Source organism: Peromyscus californicus, unplaced genomic scaffold (genome assembly GCF_007827085.1).
Source record: "Peromyscus californicus insignis strain IS unplaced genomic scaffold, ASM782708v3 Scaffold_23__1_contigs__length_62951481, whole genome shotgun sequence".
Taxonomy (NCBI): Eukaryota; Metazoa; Chordata; class Mammalia; order Rodentia; family Cricetidae; genus Peromyscus; species Peromyscus californicus.
The window spans coordinates 38,042,471-38,070,036 of record NW_026294534.1 but is presented as its reverse complement, the minus strand read 5'-3'; the positions used below and the strand labels follow the sequence as shown (position 1 = coordinate 38,070,036).

At 42.6% G+C, this 27,566-nt stretch overlaps 1 protein-coding gene across 6 annotated transcripts in view; it reads left to right on the top strand.

Moving 5' to 3' along the window:
* The window catches only part of Stox2 (storkhead box 2), a 234,588-nt gene extending 213,106 nt beyond the window's left edge, over positions 1-21,482 (top strand). For all 6 annotated transcript variants that reach the window (XM_052752254.1, XM_052752259.1, XM_052752255.1 and 3 more), the window contains 2 exons: positions 7,781-10,046; positions 15,143-21,482. In XM_052752254.1, coding sequence (XP_052608214.1) covers positions 7,781-10,046; positions 15,143-15,338 — 2,462 coding nt within the window. In that variant the 3' untranslated portion in view covers positions 15,339-21,482. The remainder of the gene's footprint in view (positions 1-7,780; positions 10,047-15,142) is intronic.
* Positions 21,483-27,566: the final 6,084 nt, after the last annotated feature.

The following is a 27,566-nucleotide window of genomic DNA, read 5'->3' as shown; positions in this document are numbered from 1 at the left end:
TAACTTAAAATAATAGCAATAACAATGTCACTCCTTTAGGCACAGTACTTTTTATTTTATTCTTATTTATTTTTATTTTTTGATATAATACTTTTTAACTTGATGCTTAGGAGGAAAAAAAAATGAGCCAACACCATAAGAAATTGGCAAAGATGACCAAGATGCTGCTCATCCATTGCAGTTCAGTCTTCCTTAAATAGATAAACCTGAGGTTCATCAGAAACATCTGGAACATTTAGTCCCAAGAGTTCAACTACAGAAATCATGTCTAAAATGAATATGCCCTGCATGTTTGCTGTATGCTCTGATGAGCCTTAATAAAATGTTCCTTCAGGAATTGAGATTTCATTTTTAAAAGGAAAAAAAATTTTTTTTTCTTAACTATTACAAAACAAAGACAGTAGGTATAGGTGCAGTGTGAACGGTTGTTGATGGTCCCAGCAGACCGAGTTGTTTGGCGTGGTATATACTACACATGCATGCTCCATTTCAAGGGAGGTACCTCATTATTCCCATCCAGTGTGGTGCCCCCTGCCAGGGAGGCCAAGTCTAATGTTACAAGAGAATTTCAAAATCCCGTTTACCGTGAAATCTCTAAATTTCCTTAGGTACAGGCGGGGTTCTATGCGTGCACATTTTAACATGTATGAATAGATGGGCAGTGTGCACCTTACTGGGCTGCCGGTTTGCCACTTGCTGAATACCGTGCCCCTTTCTAGACTGCAATAGAAATCGCATTAAAAATAAACACGTGATTACCTGATGTTCATTCAGCTTTCAAAGAGACTTTAGTCGTCTAAGCTGTTGGCTGAATCAGCTTCTGCTGCAGAAATCCTGGGTGATAAGCAACCAGACAGACAGAGAGATGCAACAAAACCTTTTACGTAGGTCCTGTGTCTGAGGGTGCCCCAGGAGTAAGCTGGGGCTTAGAAAGGTGGCCCTGTTCTGCCTAGACTGCATGACTTTGGGGAAAAAAATCCTTGACCCTTTGGTCACACACACACACACACACACACACACACACACACACACACACACACACGGAACAAATAGAAGAACCAGCTCTATGAAGATCATTAACACAACCTACCATCCTCTGTCTCCATACGTTTCCTTTGACCTCAAAGAAACTATGCATTTCCTTCCCAGTACTTTGCCCTCCTCCCGCCTCCCCCTTTTTTTTTTTCTTACATTTCCTGTTTGGTTATGGTTCTTTTTGTTTTTAGTTTTTTAAGACGGGGGCTTTTCTGTGTAGCCCTGACTGTCCTGGAACTCATATGGACCAGGCTGGCCTCGAACTCACAGAGATCCGCCTGCCTCTGCCTTCTGAGTACTGAGATTAAAGGCGTGTGCCACCATGCTCTCCCTCTCCTTTTTCAATTTCAGTGTTTTTATATTCTATATTGCTATTCAAAGACTAGAATCAACCTACACTTGCAACCTGTAAATTATCCTAAATGTAATAACATTTACTGTCCCTGAGCATTCCTCACTATGGTCCCCCTTTCTAGCTGCCAGGCACACCTCTCCCACTGGTAGCAAGAGACACAAATCCCCAGGTAAGAGGGAGCAATAATTTGACAAACACCACTCTTCAGTACAGGAATGCCCTTCTCCCCGAAGTATACCTAGGCCACTGCTTCAGACATCCATCAGTCCAGCTGCTTTTAAAGTCTTCATATTGTTATTTATCCACGAGAAGCCACATGACTTTCTCAGAAGCGGTTCCGTGCCTCCCATAATGATAAAATAAGAAAGAACGCAGAGCTGGTATGCAATCGTAAAATGCTATTCGCTGCTGAGCAACAAACAGTATTACCAAGTTACAAGATCTTGTAGAAGAATGAATCGCTGACACTTTTGCCAGCTTCTATGGAAAAGAGGCACTAAGCCTTTCCATCTGTGTGGTGCTGATGACAATTGGTCAGACCCAGAAATCTGCAAAACCGTCGTGCGGACTTTACACAAGGGTGGGGCTTCACAAAGCATGCCCTACAGGCCTAGGAGCACCTGTCCTTGTGAATAAAGTTTTATTGGAGCAAAGCCGTTCCTGATATCTCTGTATTAGCGTTGGCTCCTTGGACCTCGTGGCAGAGTGGAGGAGTTGCCACGTAGGTCACATGACTCACAGAGCCTACAGTATTTACTAACTGGCTCTTTACAGAAAAGCATTGGCAACTCCTGGTCCCTGCAGGGTATGGAAATAATTACTTAAATTCTTCTTTAGTAACAGCTACCCCCCCCCTTTAGTTTTGCTTTTGTTTTTTGGAGACACAGTCTCACTGGGGAGACCACCCTGGCCGTGAACTTTCTTGGACCATCCTGCCTCTACAGATGCACGCCATTATGCCTGACTTCATAGCTGCAAACATTTAACTAGTATTTCATAAAAAAGGAGATTTCCTTGCCTTCCCTTCCTTCTTTCATTTCCCCTCCTCTTTTTATCTGTTGCTTTCCATCAGTGATATCATAACAAAACATCATTGAGAATTTAAAATTATTTCAATTCTCCTTGAAAAGTCCATTTTCAATGACGGTACCGGAAGGTTTTTTAATACCTTCTTCCATCTAAAGGTTCACTTCCTTTTGTACTTTACTATTTGAAAAAGAGATTTTGAAGTCTAGCAAAGTATTATTAAAATATTTGAATTCTTATATTTGATGTGTGTTTTATAAATAAAAAGGATAATTTCAAATGTGACCTCTTACGATTTTGGACATCTAAATTTCAAAGAATAAAGTCTTCTAGGTCTTCTAGTAAAAATGTACCCTGAAACAAATGATAGTATGAATCTTTTTAATATAAGTTGAACTTTGAAAAATCATTTCAACAAATTCTATGTACCAGTTTCCATTACAGAATTGCATGTGCATGTGTGCCTGGAGCAGTGTGTATGTGAACTGTGTGTGTGCGTGTGTATATGTGTGTGTCTTGTAGACTCTGTGTGTGTGATGGGCTATGGTGTGTGTGTGTGTGTGTGTGTGTGTGTGTGTGTGTGTGTGTATGTGTGTGTGTGTGTGTGTGTAGTGTGGGCTGTATGTGCATGTAAACTGTGTGTGTGTGTGTGTGTGTATCTTGTGGACTCTGTGTGTGTGATGGACTGTGGTGTGTGTGTGTGTGTAGTGTGGGCTGTTTGTGTGAACTGTTTGTATGTGTATTGTGGACTCTGTATATGTGATGGGCTGTGTGTGTGTATGGTGTGGGCTGTGTGTGTGTATGTGTATGGTATGGGCTGTGTATGGTGTGTATGGTGTGTGTGCATGCACGTGTGTGTGTGTGTGTGTGTGTGTGTGTGTGTGGTGTGGTGTGAGAGACATGGCCCTGCCAGGTATTGAATCCAGGGCCATGTGCATGCCAAGCAAGACTCCTACCACAGAACCACACCCTCAGCCTAAGAATATTTTTAAAGATCTTAAAATAATGCTTGTTTTTCATACTTCCAAAGAACTGCTCACCCATTCATGCAGGATGAGAGCTTAGTTACACTGGGTTAATCCTTGTTAGAGTGGATCTTTCCGCAAGGAAGGCCGGCTCACTTCAGATTTCAGGGATGTAGAGGACTGTGGGACTGCATGTAGAGTTGGAGCTGACTTTCGCATTAGCTGCAGATCTGTGTTTCTATCTGACTACCCATTCAGTGTTCTTCATAAATAAAAAAAAAATATAATGAAGCCCATTAAACATTTCAGTTTAACGCTGGGCATAAAATCGTGTGCCTGTAGTCCCAGGTACTAATGAAGGTAATGGATAAAGATTGCTTGAGCCCACCAGTTCCAGGCTAGTCTGAACAATGTACACAGGTCCTATCTCAAAATAAAAGTGCCCTTAATCCAAACTGCTTAGCACAAAACACACATATGTGTGCTCTCTGTTCTGAGAATTAATCAGATTTGAAGGGTTAAAGCAAAATATGGCTCCAAGAAGCACCATGTAGTCATGATGTATCTTTAAATACCTGCCTTTGCTTTGGAAGATGTAACGGCATGGAAAAGGGAAAGGTCTAGTTTTAGCTTGATTAGAATACGGAGCTTAGCTTTGTTCTTGGCAAATCCTGATTCACAATAAACTACTGGTGTAGAATCTGGACATGGTGAAGTATGCAAATGATCATCACTTTGTCAGGTTAACCCTCCAAGTATGTGTCTGGTAAACCTCGGGGTTAGATAGATGATTAGAAATATCAGTTACTATATTAGGACTTAATAGTAACCTAAATATCAATATTTACAGCTTTCAGTTGAACCAGAAAAGCCAAGGTAGACATGTGAAAAAAGTTTGGATGGCAAGGGGAAACATGCTTGTGGTTTCTGTTTTCAAAGTAAATGCTGTTTGTCGGGTGTAACTGAGAATCACAGGTATGCAGAGCACAGATTCTTTCTTGTTCCTTCATTTGGGAAGAGCTAGAGACATTTTTCTTAATGGTAATTATATATAAATCTATGAGTTTTCCAAGACCAGCAGTAATGATTGCTCTTAATACAATTCATGGGCTAGAGGGGTGGCTTGTCAGTTAAGAATGCTCATTGCTCTTCTCAAAGACCCAAGTTAGGTCCTCAGCACACATGTTGGGCTGCTCACAATCACCTGATACTCTAGTCCCAAAGGATCCAAGCCCTCTTCTGGCCTGTGCGGGTAACCAAACGTATTTGGTGTATACATACACAAACACACACACACACACACACACACACACACACACACACACACACACAGACACACTTAAGAGGAAATAAAAAGAAGTATAACTTACCTTCCTTAGTAACAGTCAAGGTGAATTAATCAATCATAAGGTTTTTTTTTTCATTTTAGAAAGGGTTTATTTATATAGTCCAGCCTGATCAGAAACTACTGTGTAGCCCAGGCTGGCCCCGAACTCATCTCAGTCCTCCTGATGAGTTCTGAGGTTACAGGCATGGGCCATTACTCCCTGGTAGCTGTGGAGTTTTACAAATGGAACTTACCATATAAGATATGTACGTTTGTTATTTGAGCATTGTGCCCACAATGTCGTCATCTGTGAGCACAGTGCGGCCATGTGTGCTCATCTTAGGAGTCTTATTCTGAATGGGGTTTTCTGCTGTTCGACAGTAACCTCTGGTTCTTAGTAGGATGTAAAAAACTCTTTCAAGTTGCTTACCTCACATGTAGCAATTTTTTCTTTGGTGATGGCACCCAAGAATTGCATGGTTTGGAGTAATATCACAAATTCCATTAAAATGAGTTTCTATTTCGTACAAATATCACAGAATTTAAAAACAAACTTTATCATACCAGTCTTCAAATCATTCGTTAAAAAAAAAATCAGGGTACATTCATCAAAAGTGGAGCATTAAATTAAAGTATGCAACTAAAAAATTAACTGCATTTAGTCAAATGCTGTGTGGGAGCCTCGGCACCTTGCTAAGGATGCCCTCCAAAGATGTGGATGGTGTATGCTACTCACAAACTTCCTTCCCCCCGAGAATACCAGACTAGCTCTAATGTGTTAGACCCCACTTTCATTGTTTGGCAGGATCAAGGGCACACAGACTTCTGGGCTCACCCAGCTGTTCTAGTTCATTTGAAGGTAGTCTGGGGTTCCATAGCTCCCAACCCAAGGTTGAGACTGCTAATGGCTAGTGTTTGTTGAGTACTTGCTCTCTGGCACACACTCTTACGCATGCTCCAAACTCGTGTACACTCCCATTTGCTCTATGAGACTGGTTGTCTCAGAGGTTAGGTTGCCAGATGCTGTAAAGATGCCACTGGCTGGGACCTGCTGCAGCAGTCCAGGGAAGTCAGCAAACGTGTCGTAGTGTACAGTTCTGGGAACCGGAAATCCTAAGCCAATATGCCGGCAGGGCTGTCTGTTCCCTTCCAAAGACTGTGAAGGGAAGACTCTGTCCCAAGCATCTCTCCTTGACTTGTGGATGGCCATCTTTGACCTGTGTCTTTTCACATTATCTTCTGTCTATGCCTCTCTCGGTGTCATTTTCCTCTTTTCAGAAGGACATTACTCCTAATGGATTATGACCCACTCTAATGACCCCATTTTAACTTGGCTATTCCTGCAAAGACCCTAGCTCCAAACGAAGGTCAGATGGAGGGGAAGGGACTACTGGGGGAGTGAGCATTTTAAGGTGTGAATTTGGTGAGAAGGCATTAACTTCTTATTATAATTAAAACTTGTAAAAAAGAAAAGATTTATTTAGGTTCACAGTTGTAAAGGTTTCAGCCTGTAGTTAGATGGGTCCATGACTTTTAGGTCTATGGTGAGTCTACTTTCTATGGTAAGATCACAGCCCAGGAGCAAAAGAGAGAGGAAGCCCCCTTCAAGGGCGCCATTGACCTAAAGACTGCCCCCCCCCCCATTAAATTTCACCTCCTAAAAGTACCACCAACTCCCAATAGCAACAAGCCAAAGGCCAAGCTTTTAACGCATGAGTTTTAGGGAACATTCTAGATCTAAACTACAATAGGGAATGAGGTGGGCAAAGAATGAACAATTCAACCAATAACTCCATTGTCAAAGATAGAGTGGGGCTTCCAATCTAACAGTCTGGCCTTGGAATCCAATCTTTCATTCTCCATATTGTACTGCTTTGACTGTGACCCGTGGAACTGCCCTTTTTGTGGGTCAAGCATTGGCGGTACTTATATGATTTCATCTGGCCTGTTTCTGAATTATACCATTCAGATCAGTTCTGTAAACATCACCACCCTTGATATGCCTGACACTGACAAATGGGGGCTCCCCAAGACATGAAATGTCTGTCGTCGTTGTCCTTGTTCAACTCATGTTTAGGCAGTCATAATGGTGAGACTTTATGGGTGTAGCTACAGGTATCTAAGGGATGCTGAGAATGGGAGAGATTATGTCTTCTCGGGAAGAGCACCCGACTGTTTACCCAAGACCAAATGCCAGCCCTGAAAACATACGTGTGAGTAACATTATACAAACCGAGTGGCTTACATAAAGTGTATGCAGATGCATCTACATACATTCATATAACAACTATTAATGAAAACAGAAGCCATGAACTTGAAAAAGAGCAAAGCGTGGTATACAGAAGGGCTTGGGGGGCAGAAAGGACAGGGAGAATGATGTAATTATATTATAACCTCAGTGTTAAAAGAGGTTTAAAAAAGGACTAGTCAAATCTAGTTACCCTTTTATAAAATGTATAAAAATTAACTTTAAATAAACAGTCTTTAAAAAATGAGTGTATAATAAAGTAATTACACACACAATATATGTGTGTAGTATTCTCTGATATCAAGGTAGCTCTTTTAACCTCACTTCTCTGGTGATCTTACTGAAAAACTTATTTTCCATGAATTTGTGTCATATAAATTTAAGTTTCATAGGAAACTTTTCATCTTCCTGTCCCTTACCAAATAGTCTTTCTTTCCCGATGTTCAAGAAAGACTCCGTAGCAGTAACAAACTAACTCTGTGTGACTTCCATCTCTCTCTCTTGCAGCAACTTTTCTGATGTGGTGGTGTAAGGCATGGAACCCAAACAAGGTCTCACACATGCCGGACCAAGAGTCCCAACACCCTTCTCCATGCCCAATCCTAGCCCTGTTTTAACACCTTTTCACTCTCTAGGTGGGAACCTGCATCATAGGAGTCATCAGAGAAAACTGGGATTCACACTACACCTAATAAACACCTCTGAAGCCTCCTTGCATGCCATGGGGTGACACTTCAAATTTGGCAATGTTAATAGGACTCTGAAAATCAGGGGTGCACAGCCTGTCCCTTCTTCTCTCATAAACATCTCTGTTTCTCTCTTAGGTGTTCCAACCCCAAGCCAAGAAATTCTAAGGCATACCCTAAACACACTGGTCCGGGAGAGGAAAATCTACCCGACTCCAGATGGCTATTTCATTGTGACCCCACAGACTTACTTCATCACTCCTTCCCTCATAAGAACTAACAGTAAGTGGTACCACTTGGATGAGAGGGTACCTGACAGGTCTCAGTGTACCTCTCCACAACCCGGAACCATAACGCCCTCTGCCTCAGGCTGCGTCAGGGAAAGGACATTACCCAGAAAGCACTGCGACTCTTGCCACTGCTGCCGAGAAGACGTGCACAGCATGCATGCCTCCACTCTGCAGAGGAAACCCGCCAAGGACTGCAAAGACCCCTACTGCCCTCCGCCGCTCTGCCAGGTGCCGCCCACTGAAAAAAGCAAAAGCACTATCAATTTCTCTTACAAGACCGAAACTCTCTCAAAACCGAAAGACGGTGAGAAGCAGTCCAAAAAGTTCGGCCTCAAGTTATTCCGGCTGAGCTTTAAGAAAGACAAGACCAAACAGCTGGCCAATTTCTCTGCCCAGTTTCCTCCCGAGGAGTGGCCCCTCCGGGACGAGGACACGCCGACCACCATCCCCCGGGAGGTGGAGATGGAGATCATACGGCGCATCAACCCGGACTTGACAGTGGAAAACGTCATGAGGCACACGGCACTGATGAAGAAACTTGAAGAAGAGAAGGCTCACCGGAGCAAAGCCGGGTCCTCGGCCCACCACAGCGGAAGGAGTAAAAAGAGCCGGACTCACCGCAAGTCCCACGGGAAGTCTCGGTCCCACAGCAAGACTCGAGTGTCGAAAGGAGATCCTTCGGATGGCTCACATCTGGATATCCCAGGGGAGAGGGAGTACGAATTCTGCGACCCTCTAACCAGGGCCCCCAGGGAGGGCTGCTTTATCATCGAGCACAAAGGAGACAACTTCATCATGCACAGCAACACAAACGTGATCGAGTCCCATTTCCCCATGACGCCGGAATGGGATGTGTCTGGCGAACTGGCCAAAAGGAGAACGGAGATGCCCTTTCCCGAACCTTCCAGGGGAAGCTCCCACTCCAAAGTGCACCGAAGCCACAGCCATACCCAGGACCGGAGGTCCAGGAACGAGAGATCCAACAAGGCCAAGGAGAGATCCAGGTCGATGGATAACTCCAAAGGCCCCCTGGGCGCGTCTTCTCTCGGGACTCCGGAAGACCTGGCCGAAGGATGCAGCCAAGATGACCAGACCACCAGCCAATCCTACATTGACGACAGTACTTTAAGGCCGGCGCCGACTATTGGTCATCAGAGGGCTCACATTTCCCCTGCCAGCTATAAAGAGGTGTGCATTCCAGAAATAGTCGGTGGCAGCAAGGAGCCTTCCAGTACTTGTAGCCTTTTGGAGCCAGGCAAACCCCCTGAGAGTATGCCATCCTACGGGGAACTCAACCCCTGCCCGGCAAAAACAGCTGTGGATGACTATTTTCAGTGCAACACCTCCAGCGAGACTGTGCTCACAGCACCGTCTCCTTTGGGGAAGAATAAAGAGGACCATGACACTTTGACCCTGGTGGAGGGGGTAAAAAAGCTGTCTCCATCTGAGAGGCAAACCCCTCATTCTTCCAGGGAGCCTGTTGGGCACAAGGAGGAGTCACCAAAAGGGCCAGGTGGGGGCCCTGCTACCTCTGGTGGTGTGACAGAGGGGATGGCCAATGGCCGCCTGGTCCAACATCATAGCGCAGAACCCAGCAGCCTGGACAAAAGGAAAGAAATATTCAGCAAGGACACACTGTTCAAACCTCTACACAGCACCTTGTCTGTAAACAGCTACCACAAATCCAGCTTGTCCCTCCTCAAATCTCACCCGAAGTCACCTGCCGACACACTGCCAGGCCGATGCGACAAACTGGAACCTTCCCTTGGGACGTCTGTGGCCCAAGCCATGCCTACGTGCCAGCGCCAGCAGGAGACTGGAGGGAACCAGGAGGCCTCTTTTGACTATTACAACGTCTCTGATGATGATGACTCCGAGGAAGGGGCCAACAAAAACACAGAGGAGGAGAAAAACAGAGATGATGTGGGCACCATGCAGTGGCTTCTTGAGAGAGAGAAGGAGAGGGACTTGCAGAGGAAGTTTGAGAAGAACCTCACCCTTCTCACCCCAAAAGAAACTGATAGCAGCAGCAGCCAGAGAGCCACCCACTCAGCCCGCCTGGACAGTATGGACAGCAGCAGCATCACAGTGGACAGTGGATTCAACTCCCCACGGTAGGGAGAGATGCCCCTCGGTATACGCATACACCTGCCAGGGCCCGGGCCTTTATGCAGCTAGCCGACCTCAGTCTCAGATTGTGAATGAGGGCTGTGAGTTGTGTGACTTGTGTTGTTAACAGCCTGTTTCTAACTTCTTTTTCAGGAATTGAAAAAAAAAAAAAAATGTTTCTGCAGCTGTAGAGATCACCAATCTGGACTGGTGGGTTGGTCCCTTCCCTAAGCCTTGCCTCAGTCTAGCCTGATTAAGACCAACACTCCCAGTGTTTTTTTTTCTCATTTGTATTGCCAACCAGGAGGAGGGAATTTTTTTTAAGTCCTTCTTCAAAAAAAAAAAAAAAAAAAAGTAACTTTCTGAGTACAATGAATACGGTCAGTGGGAAGAAAGGGGCGGGCAGTAATTGGTACCAGGATAATGGCCCCTCTAGTGAGAATATAGTAGTGGGCTTTACAGTCTTTCCAGAGGATCTGAAAGCTTGATACCACTCTAAATCCTATGCTGTGTGTGGTCTGTTCTACTGGCTCAGATGACTTCCTCTTCCACCTGTGTGTGGATGGAGACATGGAGGCTTGCTCCCTTCACAAAAGTTAGGGGCACCTATACTCCGTGAGAGCAAAACCGTTGCCCACACTTTCATTTTCCCAGCTGTCGAATTGACGGTGTCTGTTTGGACATTGTCGTTTTATAGCCTTGATAGTTCAGCAGAGTTGACAGTTGGGAGTGTATAAACCCTGATGGTCCTCTCCAACGCACCAAGGTTGTTTAGGGGTGACAAATACAAACCCAGGGACGCCACACTTCCTGTTTTTCTCCATAACTCTTTCTTCTCCTTAAACAGCAACTTGGAACCTAAATCTTGCTTCTAAATTCTACTCCAGATTGGTGATTCTAAGATGCAGAAATGATCCTGAGATGTACATTCCTCGTTGTCTCCGATTCCCAAGATCTCATAGTATTTACAATGAGAATAAGTACCCACATAGGAACTTCAGATCTTCATTTATGTATTACGAGTTATAGTTAATTCCATTGCAATCATTTCACCCTATTTCTGGGTAACTTGGGGACACATCATTCCAAAGTCAGACTTGGGGATTATAACAAATTTTATTCCATAGTTAGGCATTTACTATTTCTTAAAGAACCAGCTCTTGACTTATTATTGTAGCTATTTTGATCATGTAACCCTTTTTTCCCAAGATAACACATAAATGGAAGTTCTAATGTCTAACAGACATCATTCAGAGTTGGCACTCTGGCAGAGTGCATGGGAATCTAGGAGCCTGGGTCTCTCTGTGGGCATTAAGGATGTTCAAGAAACCCCAGAGAGTGGTGGCCCTGATCTTTTTAAAGAAACTGTTTTGCTAATTTTTTTCCCTCCCAAATCAGATTTTATTTTCCAATTAGTTTTCTCTGTCCTTATCTATTTATTTTCCTGTTCTATACTTTTCCCGCTCTTGGAAATCCTAGCAATAAGAACCAGATAATTGGAGGTCTGTGGTAAAAGTTCAAAGACATTGCTTATAGAAAAGATGGTTTCCTTGCTTGTATTTTATGCTCATTATTTCTTATCACGTAGACTCCTCTGCCTAATGCTTTTCTTATTGTACTTTCAAGCCCTTCCCATTGCCCCCTCAGCACCTGGACTTCAGCAGTAAATGGTGACGCTCCCCAGACTGTTGTCAAGGAGATGTTGGGAGTGAGTGGGTTCTAATCCAAAGCCCTGCGTAATATTGAAAACTTTTGTTTGTGCGGGGGTAAAAAGAAGTATCCATGAGATAGCTGAACCACTATCTCCAAAGAATATATTATCTTGACACTTGGGCTGTGAAACATAAGTAGAGTTACCTGTAGAAGTTTATTTTCATTTTTAAATTGTCAATGCAGCAGCAAATGTTCATTCTAAAGAGAGAGAGAACCTTTCCCCACCGGCCATAGGTCTGTCTATTAATACTTGATTGAATCTCCTTTTCGGAAACATGTAGATCTCCCAAACTTTTCAGGCAGGAAACCCATTCGAGAATTCCCGATTTTACTGTTTGATAAAGATCCTTTGGTCAGAGGCGTGGTGACAGACTTACTTTCTATATAATTTAGTATCTTCACCAAGCTGCCTTTCTGTGCATGAGAGAGAACAAAAGAGAATATCGGACTTCCAGAGTTTTCAACTTGAGTGGCATTCCGGTGAACTAACACTATCATGGAGATGTTGTGCCATTGCTGAGTAGGCTGTTTATGGGACCCTTCCCTCAAAACAGTTCATTAAGCAATTATGATTCTGCCAAGACAAATGATTTTTCTCTACATTGGAAGGTTTTAGTGCTTACCTGGATATCATGTTTAGCCATGTTTTCAGTCCCATTTTTTGGAACTAAAGAATATTAAAAAAACAAGCAAACAAACAAACAAAAATACCCACAAAGGATAGACACTTGAACTGTGCTGTGAGAAGTCTTATTGAAACTGAAAAGTGTTGAAGTGAAAAGGTCATTGTTTCAAATGTGAGACCCCAAACTGGCTGAGCAAACATATACACAACTTTGAGAGAGACTATGTGCTACCCTGGGCCTGTGCTCCTCTGGAAAGCTATGTACTGGAGAGAGGATGGAGAGCAGAAGCACTTAGTGAATCTCTCCACCTAGGAAGTCCTAAATAGCTCTCTCTCTCTCCTTTTTTTTTTTTGAGACATGATCTCTCTACATAGTTCTGACTGTCCTGGAACTCACTATGTAGACCAGACTGGCCTCGAACTCACAGAGATCCACCTGCTTCTGCCTCCCGAGTGCTGGGATTAAAGGTATGCACCACCACTCCTGCCTCAGTAGCTCATTTCAAAGGTTGTGTTCCATTTGCTTTCTTTTCAAAATTAAATATGAGAAGTATTTTACTACTAAAAAGCCATCTCTGTTATTAGTATATCCTGATCCCTCCGTATGACTGTCCTAAATTCTGTTCATGATTACAACCGGAATGAAATACATTCTTTGCAGAAACTGGAATACTGTGCATATTTATCCCTGTGAATGCATTAGACATAGCTCAAAGGAGGCCAAAGGTGTATTCCAAAGACATGTCTTAACTAATGGGTCATGTTAGAGTGCTTTATGTTTCTAGTTCCAAGTACACTATATGGAATACAGCAAAAAATGTTAAGCTGATCCCTCAACAGCTATTTTAAAAATAGGTTCTTTGGGCCTTACAATTCATTTTCCCATAGAAAAATGTCATTGGCGATAGTTAGATTCCCAAGCTGATCTACAGTAGTTATTTAACTGAGTGTACAATGGGTGTAGAAATAGCACTGTCCTAACTTTTTAATGTGCCGATGCATCAGTGTTTATTTCTTTTTCACAGTCACTCTGTAAGTAGGTAAATCACAATACAATTCTCTCCACCATATTCATGAGGAAGTTAGATGCTGTTAAAAGTTATTATCATGTGCCAGATAGCTCAGTGTATAAAAGACACCACCAAGCCTGACATCTCAGGTTGATCCTCAGGATCATACTAGGGAAGACCAGAAATGACTCCCACAAATTATCCTCTGACGTTTGCACACATAGCACCCCCCCTACACACACACACACACACACACACACACACACACACACACACACACACACATCATTTTTTTAAAAGTTACTGCCATGATTGGAAGTGCAGTGAATGGAATGTGCCATAAAACCTTTGGGATTCAACATGTTCTTTGCCCTTCATCCTCCTCTGACCCCTCACCTCAATGACGGCTCTGGAAAACTGATGGGTTTTCTGGGGAAAGAGGTCAGGCAGGTAAGTAGGTAAGTGGGGTGTTTTCTATCCTTAGTGGCATTTTGGCATATTCTTTAGATGTGCTCATCTAACCAGAAGCTTGATGGAAAAACTTGGTTTACCCCTTAAAGTGCATTAATCCTCTATAATCAGAAAGAGTACTGGGGTTTTTGTTACTGTTGCTTGTTTGTTTGTTTGATAGTCAATGAATATACTGCCTTTTAAACCTTTAATTCTTGGCTTCCTGATGATGAAGACTCAAGTCGCTAAGGGATCAGAGTTAGATACCCTGTTGGGATTGGCTGCTAAGGGGGGAGATGGCGTCTTGGCTGTGGTTGTTGACGTGATAGCTAGGTTTGGCTTAGACTCGGGGTATAGAGACCAACTGAACTTTGAATCTACCCAGTGGGGTAGGTGTTCTGAGAATGATTCCGGTTTCTCTGCTCTGTGTAAGTGGGTCAATTTCTGAGAGTCACTTTGGGGACTTGGAATGTGGAGCCTTTTCCCTCCCTCTCAGTTTGCTGAGGGATCTTATTTCTACTGCTGTCCTGAACTTTTCAGACACAGATGTTTTAAAATCTCTTTTAGCGGTGACATAGATTCAAGTCTTTCAGACTTGGAAAATGTAAACAGAAGTAATGAAGTTTTAAAGTCACCTCATCCTTAAGAAATGAAAATATTTCTACCAAGGGGAGACAGGAATGAACTGCAGCTTCACAGATAAGTGTTGGGGGGGGGGCGATCTTCTTTATCTGACCATATATTGTGTTTTAACTGAAGTGTTCAAATAGAGACAGAGGTGTAAAGTATTTACAAATAATTTCATTCCCATTCGTGTGACGAAGTCAGCTAGTGGCATGTTTGACGTCCATCCACCACCCCATTAACATCTAATCAAAAGCACCAAAAGAATGGAACCTTTCAGTACAGTTCTGGAGTTTATTCGAGAACCATGATGTCTGTGAATTCTCGACCTTTGGCGAAACCATCACACAGGTATGAGTACTCATTGTTAAAGCCAGTGTGATGGTCATCTGTCACATTACACTTTGAAGACATTTTCTGGAAAGGAAAGAGTAGGGGAAGCCATACATTTGGTAGTCAGAAACCCTTGACTGGGTGAGCTGCAGTTCATGTCTTATGTGCTTCCCAGAGTCCGGGCTGGAAGAGCACATGCAGATTATCAGTGGAGATGCAAATGATACGACATCGTGAGCCAACAGAGGAAATACATTAGCTCCGTCATTGGCTCTTCCTCCTGGGCTCAATATATAATTGTTTATGTTCAAAGCAAAACCAAAACCAACCCTTTTTACTCTTTTAGCACTCGGGAGAGCCTGGCTTCCAACACATCAAGCATTGTTGAAAGCAACCGCCGTCAGAATCCTGCTTTGAGTCCGGCCCACGGCGGAGCTGGTCCAACCTTCAACTTCCGTGCAAGTACGGATCCCCCGACCAATGAAGCTGAGAAATTACAGAAACCTTCCAACTGCTTGCAAGCTTCTGTTACTAGTGTATGATTGTCCTTCTGCCTCGGATCTTCTGTCTTGTTCGATACAGCAACGTTTACGACAATTGGGACTGATGTTTACATCTCTGCAAAGACAAACATCTCAAGCACAGCTTGGGGGTCACTTGAGCTGTGCTGCTAAAGTAGGCTAGGGCAAAAACAAAAAATCTTTATTTCAGAGTATTGCTTTTCACATTTACGGCTCTGTAGCAACCGAATAGCAGTAGGGGAGATATGTATACTTCTGCTTCACTAACTATATCTGAGCACACATAGGCAAGTCTAAACACTGTAAGTGGAACATGCATTTTTCAATGTCATGCAGTTGCCAATTCCATTTTGAAATGCCACAGATGTGTGTTGCTCCCAGCCTATGGGGAATGGGGCCAGGGAAGGAATCCTTGACAACGCTCCCCCCACCCCACCCCACCCCCCAAAAAGCCAAGTCACAACAAAATGTAAATGTAAGGGTGTCCATCGTGAGAGAAATCAATGCCAAACTGAGCAGAAGGGACCCCAGCCCTTTGTGTGTGAGTCCTTTCAAAACCAGTCATTTTTCACTGTGAGTCTTCATGACGCTCCTGCAGGAGCCTATGGAAGTGGGTCAGAGAGGGTTCCGATGGGATTCCTTAGAGTGTTTGTTTTCAGGATTCTGTTTTCCGGTGCACTCCATGCTTGTCTTGAGTTGTTTAGCCTTCCATAATCACAAACAGGAATATTGGCCTTTGAAGTGGACAAAGGAAGGGAAATCCGGTCTCGCTGGGGCACAGCACTGAGTGATGGAGAAGATTGTGTGGACTTTGGGGAGGGATGAATCGGATATTGAAGAAAGATACTCCCTCCTTGTGACACTTAGGTCGAGCTATCTTACTATAATAGATGCAGTGATTAGTTTGTTTGGAAGCAAAATGTTCTTTATGATACAAATGAAGAATGTGGCCTGAGGGTGTTATTCTTTCTAATGGAAGGGACATAAATCTATTTTATGTAGTTTTAAATAGAATGCCTAAATTAGGCTGTGGGAGATAATTTTTAGTGGTTGTAGGAAAGAGCAAATTTAGGGAGAGTTGAACGTCAGGCCTTTTATTCCTGGGAAGATATCTATAGAGAAAACCTTTAAAGTAATTTTTGATTAGAAATGTACATGGGCCCATATAATAAACAGCAGAGTGTCCTCATTCTGCTGGTATGGTATATCCTTAATTTGTACTCCCCTAAAATTTATCAGAATAACAATTATGCATACATGAACTATGCCAGAGTAATGTTTACAGATACTTTGTAACAATTTCGGGAGGCGTGTTTTAGGTGGATTGTGTGGTCACTCACTCAGCATCTTTTAAAATGATTTCTTCACACTCTACTTTGGTTTACAATGTCACGCTCAGTATCAAAAGGCTCCACAGCAGGGGGACCACTAACCAACACCCTTCAGTCATACAGGAAAGACACATTTCAAAAGAAGAATATACAGATGAAGATGTATACCATAGGATTCCTACATCTGTAGGTCCTGGAAAACTATCACCCAAGATTTCAGTGATGAGCATAAATTTGTGAGGGATTTTCTTTTTCTGTGTTAGGGTTAATCACTAGCAATGCATTTCAGGAAACACAGTCATATGATGTGGCTGGAAATGTGTATGCTCTCACATTTCGCCTGCTGTTTGGAAGTTGCATTGGGTCAAACTGGGCTCCTCAACTTTACTATAGTAAATTACTTTTGTGTGCTTATTGTAGTGAAACTTAAGCACAGTTCTCAGTGTGCTGCTACATCATTGAAATACTTAAGCCAAATGGGTTTGAATCTTATATATTATTTCCTCCCAGGCATGCCTCAGTTACTCAAAAACATTTTATCTCGTTACTTAACTATGTCCAGAAAGAGCAGCCACGTATCTGGTATTCTACATAGTCCGTTTGCTCGAGGAGCTGTATACCATACAATTCCTGGATCTGGTCTGTCTAATTTTTTTCTAAAAACCTGCTCTCAAATTTTTGGCATACTCAGTTCACTGATAATAGGACCATTAAAACAATACATTAGTCTCTGATAGACCCTCTGAACATAGCCATTGAAGGAACCTAGTGCTGTGTGAGCAGGAAAGGACATAATTATGGTTAAGAGAAGCTTTGAAACATGCATTTTTGCTAGTTCACAAGAAATAGGTTTACAGAAGACATTATTCAAATAAAATGTGTACGCTATTTGCCTAATCACTATGGGGTACATGATTAAGAAAGAACCAAACAAAAGAATCTCCCTTAGGCCAGCAGCCATTAGCACAGAATGATGGACTTCAAGGATGATATACCACATAAACAGGTAGTTTGTGGAGAAACACTCTTGTCTGAATCTAATCTGGATTCTTGAACGGAGGGACATTGGTGGTGGGGAGCACATGATAGGTATGACAAGTCCAATGTGTCTAAGATGATCTCATCCAGATGGTGAGACTCTTGATGCCCACAGCCTTGAGGCCCTACCCAGACTTTGCCAATACTCTTCTCCACTGGAACCACAGCTTTGTGTTACATGACTGCATGTCTAGTCTTAGTGTTTCTCAATGGAAAGGTTTACAAAACTGAATCTGGTTGAATCTCCGTGAGGCATTCAACTCTAAAGGGTCAACACATCTGTCGGCATTTTGCACACATATATGTATTATTATGATACAGCCTATTATTTTATGGTAATTTTTATTTTTACATATAACTACCTCCATGAATTTGATGAAATGGCAGCAGTGTGTTCAAGTGTGTTCTTCAGAAAAGCAATGTTGAAAACATGCTTCAGCAGTAGGCCATGGCATTCCGTGTGTGTCGGTGACTTGTCCATTGGACTCATGACTTTCTCCCTGCCCCAGTTTTTCATTCACAACATTCTTTGGCTTTCGATTGTAAACCTGTTGTCCTCTTTCTCTCTCCTTTCTCCCCCATGAAAGCTCATTTGATTTGTTACAAGTGAATGAATGCTTTAAAATTATTATCTTCCCCACTCTTCCATTCCCGCTACAAGAAAAAAAAATAAAAAAAAAGAAAGGTCCTTTTGGCAAAGAGCCACTTGGTAAACATTTGGGACATTATTAATTCCTACAAGAATTGGATTGGGTTGCTAGGTTTTTTTTTCAGTAACAAAATACATGTGAGAAATTCGGACTGCCAACTGGAAGCACTTTGGGCCTCCCTGCCTTTATCATATGCTACCCTATGGAGCCCAAACTTCCTTTTTATTAAAAGAGCTGTGCCACACATTCTGAGATGTCTGTTAAAGAATGTGTATACCATTTGATACATTGTGCACATCTCAGGAGACCTTAATGAGTATGTGAAAAGGGTTGTATGTGCACTCAATAGAGAAGACAAATAGAAGAGCTGGAAGGAGATAATAAATGCCTGTGTCTTTGGTGTTGAAGAATCCAATTCAGGAAATATAAATCAAAAGGGAATCTGAAGGAGCAGTGATTTGAACACCAGATGTTCCTACATGTCTCCTTTTCAAAACTCAATCAATATTGTTAAGATGCACATTTAAATTCTATTGTGGCCACCACAAGACAAGAACGGTGGTCCATAGGAAAGCATAATTTCTTCTTTAGGTTGACACAGCTTTGTAAAGTTCCATCCAGAATTTACCACTGGTCACCACAAAGTGTACTTGAAGATCAAGTTTGTAACTTGAATGAAAGGCATAATTCTCACAAAACCGTAGCGATCATCTTTGAGAAATGTCTTACCATTTGGAAGGGGTAGCATTCTGAGCTTACGCTAACATCCAACAACTGGTAATGTTATGCAGCTCATCGGGGATCTCAAAGTGCTTCCGAAGCATTAGATTGTACAATTCCAGAGCAGGTCCTGTGTGTAATACCCATGCTTGACAGGGGCAAACAAACGGAGTGATTCAAGATCACCCAGAAACACAGCGGCAGCTATCAATGACCTATTTTCTATCTGTTTGATAGGCCATCATGAGAAATCACTACAATGCTATTTTTCTGATGTGTGCTAATAAAGACAACAAGTTCAGCTCGACACCTTGTCCATTTTCATTCCAAGAGTTATGGCTGTTTGGAATCTCAACACATCAGCACACATTGCTGGTATTGGTTATGAAGTGGGAGATGAGCAAATCCATACCAAGGCCATTGCCATTCAAGGCCCATCCAGACATCCACCCCTGTTTACAATTTCTTATTGGTTTTCTGTAATTCTTGTAAACCCCATCATCAGGAACATTGGCTGCTCCAGGCAGTGGAAGGTGCTGAAACAGTTTTTTGTTTTGTTTTGTTTTCCTTTAAAATCTTTCTAAGCACTCTTCACAGTGCTCAACTGAGTAACATTTGCTACAGTATATCAAGCCCTGCTTCCTAAGATCTGGGAAGCTGGTCCAGTTCCAAGTGTTTCTCAAATTAAGAGACAGAAGGTCTTTGAAACCTGCTTTCTCCATTCCCACAGGCCAGTCCCAGATCCAACCAGCACTGTCAGACCACAGTGGACCCAAGCAGAAGTGATTGAATCTTCCTTACCCACCCAGTAACATCCCACCCATTGTCAAAGCCATCCAACAATGTCCTGTGAGCGAGGGACTCCTGGGTCCGTGTTTAAGGCTTGGGGAAGCTAGAAACAAGAAAAATGAATGCAAAAGCCATGGGAGGCATTGTTTTTCTTCGGGTTAGTTAAATATAGTAGGGAAGGGGTTGCTCTTATCTGAGCTTTGCCAAGAAATATAAACAAACCAGCTGTCACTGCATCTCTCTAAGGAGGTGTTATAGTATTAATGATACAACTGATATTTTCCCATGGAGTTTTCTCTAGGATGCATTTCATAAATTATACATATGAGACATTTCGTTATTAAATCTCATGTGTTTGTAAAAGGCACTGGCTTCTCTCTGATTGGCATCTGTCCCCTTCCCTTGCCTTGCATCAGCGACGCAGAAGGGCTCCCCCGTAATGGCTTTCTCTGACACACACTCCTGTGTCTTTACTGCTGTTCATTGACTTAACAGTTGATGACTTGCAGAATATTTAAACTTCGAAAAAGCTCGAGGGGAACTAAGCCTTCTGGTGATTGTATTACGGACAGTAAGAGGCCTTTGCTCCTTGTTAGCTTCGCCTGTGAACACGCCCTCCTGTGACTGAGGAAAAGGGTGTGTCCAAGTGAGGCATCAGTGGCTCTAGAAAGGCCCCAAATGGCAGGTTAGAGCTTGGCTGGACCTCGTACGGCCGCCTACCTCCCTGTCCAAAGGCTGATCTTGGTACCTCCACTCCCTTGCTCTCGCCTAAAAGAGGTATCAAATCTGAGACCCGAGCTCTCCTCCAATCCCGGTCCTCTACAGCTCCAGGACATGCATCATATAGAACACTCTTCCTCTCCTCTGAGGGCCACCCTCTCTGCTTCCTTGCCCTCCCCCGCCTAGATACCTACACCACCACTGTTTCCACATTGGAAGGACAGGATACTGTGCAGTATTGTGCACGTGTGCCAGTTAGGAGTAAAACTGCCCTAGGGTCACCTTCATGTAAGCATCAACAGCTACAGATTCAAAGTGCTTAGAGCAGGGACATCAGTACCACTATCTGCAAAAGAATTCAATTTGGGCATCCACGTTTTGAGGGAATCACGATTCTGCAGGTGTCTTTCTCTGAGTGACTTAATGCGACTATTACATTAGGGGTCAATGAACTAAGAAGTGCAAGTGGGAATCACTGTATGTTAGGAAGGGGTTTTGCAGCCAAGACTGCCTTGAATAAAATGTTTTTGCACTGAAAAAAAAAAAAAAAACCTTTAAATGACTTGGTCTCTGGTTGCTGTAAAGGTCATCCAAGATGGATGTTCTGTTTATATTGTATAGTATTTCATATGAAATAACTGCAGTTCATGAAACGTCTTCCCTAATGTTCCTGATTTCTAACAGCACATTTGTAACATGGTTTTTATCGTGTCCGTGTACCATATTGTAAATGATGATTCCTTGTCATGCTTAGTATAATAACTTAAAAGGAAAAAAAGGACAGGGATTTTTGTAAGTCTATATTTGAAAGTCCCTCCATATGGTAATATTGTGTTCATGTTGTTTATGTAGTGTTGTGTGAAATATCCATTTTGGATTGTGTTACTTTTTAAGATATTAAATAACATTTGGTTATATGTGTAAGTGGATTTTTTTTTTTTTTTGGTACTTGAGAGAACGATCCTTTTAGATGAGGTCAGTTTTCCTCTTTGATTAATGTGATTTTGTAACAGAGTTCTGCTGCACATTCTTTATTACAGTTTTTAAATTGAAAACCGAAAATGGAGTTCCTGTATCGAAATTCTTTTCCTGTGGATTTTGAGAAGATCACATTTTGGGGTGGGTTTAACAGACAGCAATGGCTAGAGCTGTGTGTGGTTCCATTTTCTACGAAGTTATAAAGTAACATGGTTATTTGGGGGCTTTCTCTTTTTAAACCACTCATTTCAAACTTGTAACACAAGTTAAATGTCTCGCAGGTAAATACTGGAGGTTTGCTCATGTAGTTAGAAGTTAGGGATGCCCGCGTATTCAGTGGTCTTCAAGATCGAGCCATGGGTTTCCAATCCTAACAGCATTCAAACAACCATGTATTCAAAGAGTTGTTTCTTTTAAATTTGTGTCTAGGGTTGAGGAGACGACACAATAGAGTACTTGTTGTACAAACATGGACCTGAGTTTAGAGCTCCAGTACCCACGTAAACTCTGGGTGCATAGATAATGCTCCTTTATACTGGAGCATCAGAGGCAGGATCCCTGGAGTTTACCGGCAAACAGTCTATCCAGATTGTTGAACTCCAGGTTAAGTGAGAGACTGTCTTGAAAAATATGGCAAAGAAGAACTGAGAAAGACACCTCATGCCAACTTCAGGTCTCCATATATAAGCATATCTGTACACACATGAACACGTATGTATACATCACAAACAGGATTGCGTCTGTGTTAAACATGCAGAGACTTCTTCCTTGTCAGTTCCCATTAACAATAAACTATAACTACGTTCACAGAACTTACGTTGCGGTAGGTATTGTAAGTAATCTAGATATGGTTTAATGTACGTCATCTTTAGATGCGCATAGGTTATACACAAACACTGAAGCATTTTCTGTTACAGTTGAGGGTTTGAGTACCTGTGGGGGGTCCTGGAGCCAACTCCCTGAGGCTGGAAAGGATGCCTTTACAGTCTTTTGAGTCCCCTCCTTGGTGAGAGGCCCCTGGAGAATGAAGTCCATCTTCTCAAACTAAAAATGATATTCTGTCGAATGATTAAGCTAAGAAACAGCCTGTAACCCCCAAACACTAGACCCCTACAATTGAGACCAATTTTCTTGTAAAGGCAAAAACCTAACTCAGACTTCCAAAAACGTCTTGAACAACAATCTTGTCTTTTGATTTAATTTGAAGAGCCCAAGGTGGTTTGGAGGACAAGTCATTTTATTGAGCATGTTTTAAGCTTGTCTATATAAACTGCCACAGTAGAGACACTCCCGTCTTTAGGCATGAGATAGGGATGAGCCAACGCATTGTTCCCTGTACTTTAGAACTGGCAGCTGCTGTGGTCAAGGAGAGGGCACATGTGTGTATTTCAGCAGGATCCAGTGATCTGGATGCATGGAGGAAGTCTGGGAACCTCGTAAGAAGATTGAAAGCATGTTTCTTGCTCCTTTGAGAGAATGCTCACAGTTCATAAAAGTCTTTTCTTTCCAAAGGAAATGGTATGGTTTTAACTTGTTTTTAGGTGTTTTAGAGTGGGGGAGATCCCCGCCCCCTCCATAAAGAAAATCCAAGTGGAATATAATTGCCTCCTACTCCGTTTGCCGCTATGAAATTGAGAAACTGAATAATAAAAAGGAGTCAGTCACCTGACTTTTCTAACTTATTTAACTGTAAAATCTTATCCCTACTATGGGAATACTTGGATTTACTGATAGTCCCATTTTTTGGCTCCAGACCTTTCCTGTCAAGCAAATAGCTCATCTTGCAACCTGTGGGACAGTGTGTGGTGAACATATATGCACACGGCCCCAAGCAGTAATAGAAAAATCAAGGCATCCGCATGTACTCAGGACAGGCCGGATGGCGGTTTTGATGCATCTTGAAAGGATCCCTGGGAGTGTCCTGTGAGGTGTGAAAGTGAACTGCAATCTGATAGGTAAGAAAAAATACGACAAAGTTAGTTTGGATCTAAGGGTCAAAAATGAATACGTTGTTTCCTTCTTGGTCATGTCTAGGAGTCTGGGGCTGGATCTACTGCCCCCAAAGTGGGTGAACAACCTGTATCTGAGGTAAATTTCAGCTTAATAAAAGGATTGAGGATGTAGGTGGGTTCTTTAGCCTCAAGACTCCATCAGACTTCTTGGTCACAACCCTTCAGGTTTTCCTTGTTTCTCTTTATTGCAAAAATTCCACCCATTATTTTCTATCACCTTGGATTCCTTTTACTTCATTATACTGCCTAAAGACAGTTTTGTGATTATTGTCATGCTATTAAAATGTGATCTGGGCCTAGAGATGGCTCAGCGGGTTATGGCCTTGGCCACTGAGCCTAATGACCTGAGTTTGATCCCTGAGACCCACACAGTAGGAGAGAATGGACTCCCGAAAATGGCCCTCTGATCTCAATACACGTTGTCATGTGCGGACACGCACATGCATACATATGAACATTCAAATACAAAAAAAGTTTAGGACTGTTTTTCAAGATGTGTGTGTGTGTGTGTGTGTGTGTGTGTGTGTGTGTGTGTGTGTGTGTGTACCTGTGTGCATGTACCTGTGATATCCAGAAAAAGACATCAGCATCCCTGGTCCTGCAGTTGTAGGTGATTCTTAGCTACCTGACATGGGTGATGGAAACTGAACTCAGGTCTCCTAGAAGAACAGGAAACACTCTCTTCAGTTCCCCAAAATGTTTTTAAAAGAAAAATAACTTTTTTAAATGTTAATTTCATCCTGGCTTCAATTATTCCTAACCACAATGGATTAGTTATATTTTATAATTCCTATTCATATTGCCTTAGCCTCAAGTCCACAGACCAGTGTATTCCATCATCTTATTTCTGCTCACCTTTGTGTTGGGAGCTTTTTGACTGCCAGCTCTTCTATGGGGCTCATTCATCTACATTCACTTGGGGCCAGATAAATAACTGGTAATGTGAAGGTATGTATAGACAGTTATGTGGGTGGATTACCGATGGGAAATTGCAGTAGATCAAATATATTCCTTTAAAACTATTTTTATTAAACTTACTCTTGGGCAATTTCATACATGTATATAATGCATTCTGATCACACACCCATCCTCCCCACACTCCTTGTCAACCTCCCCTTCTCCTCGTGTCTCTCATTTTCACACTGTTTGTTTTGATTTAGTTTCACGACTCAGCCCTCGATAGGACATCTCTATCACTCCCTCTAAGGCTTAGAGAACGTTGGAGAAGAGAGAACAGAAAAAAACAGAAGAGCGGGGGTGGAGGGAGGGAGATAGCTATAGACTGCTGACTTACCATACAACATGGCTACCGTGCTCATGAATGCACACCTGCTGTAGTTGCCCGCACTGGGCCTGTCCTGGGCCTGGGGATATACACTCAGAGACATTCTTAGCAAATAAGCAAACAAGATCTTTATTGCAAAATTGCTGAAATGAATTTTTAAGCTTATTTGCATTTTAAGTTTCCAAGAGTAAAAAAAAATCATTTTTTCTCCTTAGAAAATCTTTTTTTCTTTTTCCCTTTCTTTTCTCCCTCCTTCCCTTCTCCCTTCTCTTCCTTTCTCAACTTCCTTTGTGCATTTCAATCTGCCTTCTTTATTTCATCGATCATCTATTTGTCTGTCTTTCTATCTATCCATCTATCTGTCTGTCTGTCTGTCTATCTTATGTCATCTATCTATCTATCTATCTATCATCTATCTACCTCTCTATCTATCATCTATCTGTCTATCTACCATCTATCTATCTATCTACATCTATCTTCAATCTATCATCTATCTATCTATCTATTATCTATCAAGCATTTATCTATCTATATCTATCGTCTATCTATCTATCTACCTATCATCTATATCTATCTATCTATCTATCTATCTATCTATCTATCTATCTATCTACCTACCTATCATCTATCTATTGTCTATCAATCTATCTATCTATCATCTATCTATCTATCTATCTATCTATCTATCTATCTATCTAGCATCTATCTTATGTCATCTATCCTGTCTCTATCTGTCATGGATCAGTCTATCAACATTGTGTTTCCTCTGCAAATGGTAGTGAAACAAAAGATGTCTGGATGACTGACTCTGAAAAATATGTCAATTTGGGAAATTATTCTGAACTTAAAAAATATCTGTGCTTCAAGCCAGCATCTTCCATTCTGTCTCCAACCTCAGTGTGGAACGCTTGCCTCTTCCTCTACAGTGAAGTAGTAGCTCGGTGGTCATGGCGTGGGGGGATCACCAGTCTGTTGGGCACAGCACAGCGTCACATCATTTGTCACTGCTGACAGGACAAGTGTGATGGACAAGTAGTAGACTGGAGAAGACAGGTGTTTCTTTCCCCCACCTCGGCCTTCATAGATGTTTGAAGGAAGCTCGTTCGAGGCATCTGAGCTGACTATCAAAGAATCAGTATCCAGACTGGGTAAGTTTGAAGAGTCTCTGGAATAAGGTACCAATCTTGGAGACAGGTGTCCCTTCTGTGTCTCCTCTGTCATTAAAAACAGCCAACTGAGGTAGACCAGGGAGACTCCCGAAGGGCCACATAAGAAGTCAGGCAAATGGGTGTAAGTAGAGGACATGTTTTCCAATTGGCTTGTTTTCTTTTCAGTTGGTGAAACTATAAACACTTAGGGGAGACTGCCCTGAGCTCAACAGGAGGAGACTTGGCAGAATGTTTTAGACCAGAGCACTTCCATGTTAAAAAAAAAAAAACAAAACCGTTTTCTTTGTAATAAATAGTTCAGACTCATAGAATTGCAAGGGAATTACATAGAGCTCTTCCTTGTCCTGTGTCCAGTTTCCCCTCTTAGATATTTTCCATTTTAATATGTCACACCAGTCATTATTAATGGATCAGCACTAATATTTTTAATGATTACTATTAAAGTAGATCTTAAAAAAAATTTTTTTTTTGAGACAGGGTTTCTCTGTGGAGTTTTGGAGCCTGTCCTGGAACTCACTCTCTAGACCAGGCTGGCCTCGAACTCACAGAGATCCACCTGGCTCTGCCTCCCGAGTGCTGGAATTAGAGGCGTGCGCCACCGCCGCCGCCCGGCCTTAAAAATATTTTATTGCACTTCTTTAGTGGTGTGTGGGTGTGTGTGGGTGTGTAACAGAGAACAACTAGAAAGAATAGATTCATCGCTTCCACTCTGTGGGATGTGGGGATTGAACTCGATTCGTTGGGGTTAGCAGCGAGCACCTTCACGGGATGAGCCAGCTTGCTGCTCTCTGAATGTTATGTACTTCATTCACACTTCCTTCCTTCGGACCCACTCTATTTTTTCTGTCCCAGGAGCCTGTCTAGGATTCCGTATTCAACATGTTTGCACGGATCCTTGTTCTGGGGTTTAGTCCCCTCCTCTCCTTCCCCTTCACCACCGGTGTATGCATACAGCCCCTTCGCCGGGGAAGAAAGCCCTGTGCCAGGTTGAGTACTGTAGCAGGAGTTCATAAGGCCCTCCCTCCTCCTCCATGCTTCCAGCCTCCGCATATCTAAGTTTCTATGTATCTCGAGGTTCGGATCAAATGCTCTGCCTTCACGACGGCCTCTCTGAGCACTCTTTTCTCCTTCCCGGCCCTGATCAAAGCGTGCTCTTGTACAACATGTATCCTTTCCAACCCTGTGTTCCCGTCATTTGTCCTTTAAATCTTCGAGACAAATGTCATTCAAGACCTCATCCTCGGCAAAACCATTCCTGTCACTTTCCTGCTACGACTCGTTTCACAAGGGGACTCCATTTATCCTGCTTTCTCGGTGCCCCTTTTGAGCAATGGAAGTTCCAGGAGGACTCACTGTGCGAGGAGTGGACTCTGCAGACTGACCGAAAGGGGAGCTTCAAGCATGGGGAATACAATCTGAAGGCCCCTGCTTCACAGTGCAGCCCTTGGAAATGTGTTCGCCGCCGGGGAGCACTGCCTTTTGGCTTCATTCATCTTCCTTATCACCAAAGAAAGCCAAGAAGGCAGAGCTGGCCTTTGGAGTGTCATAAAGTTGTGA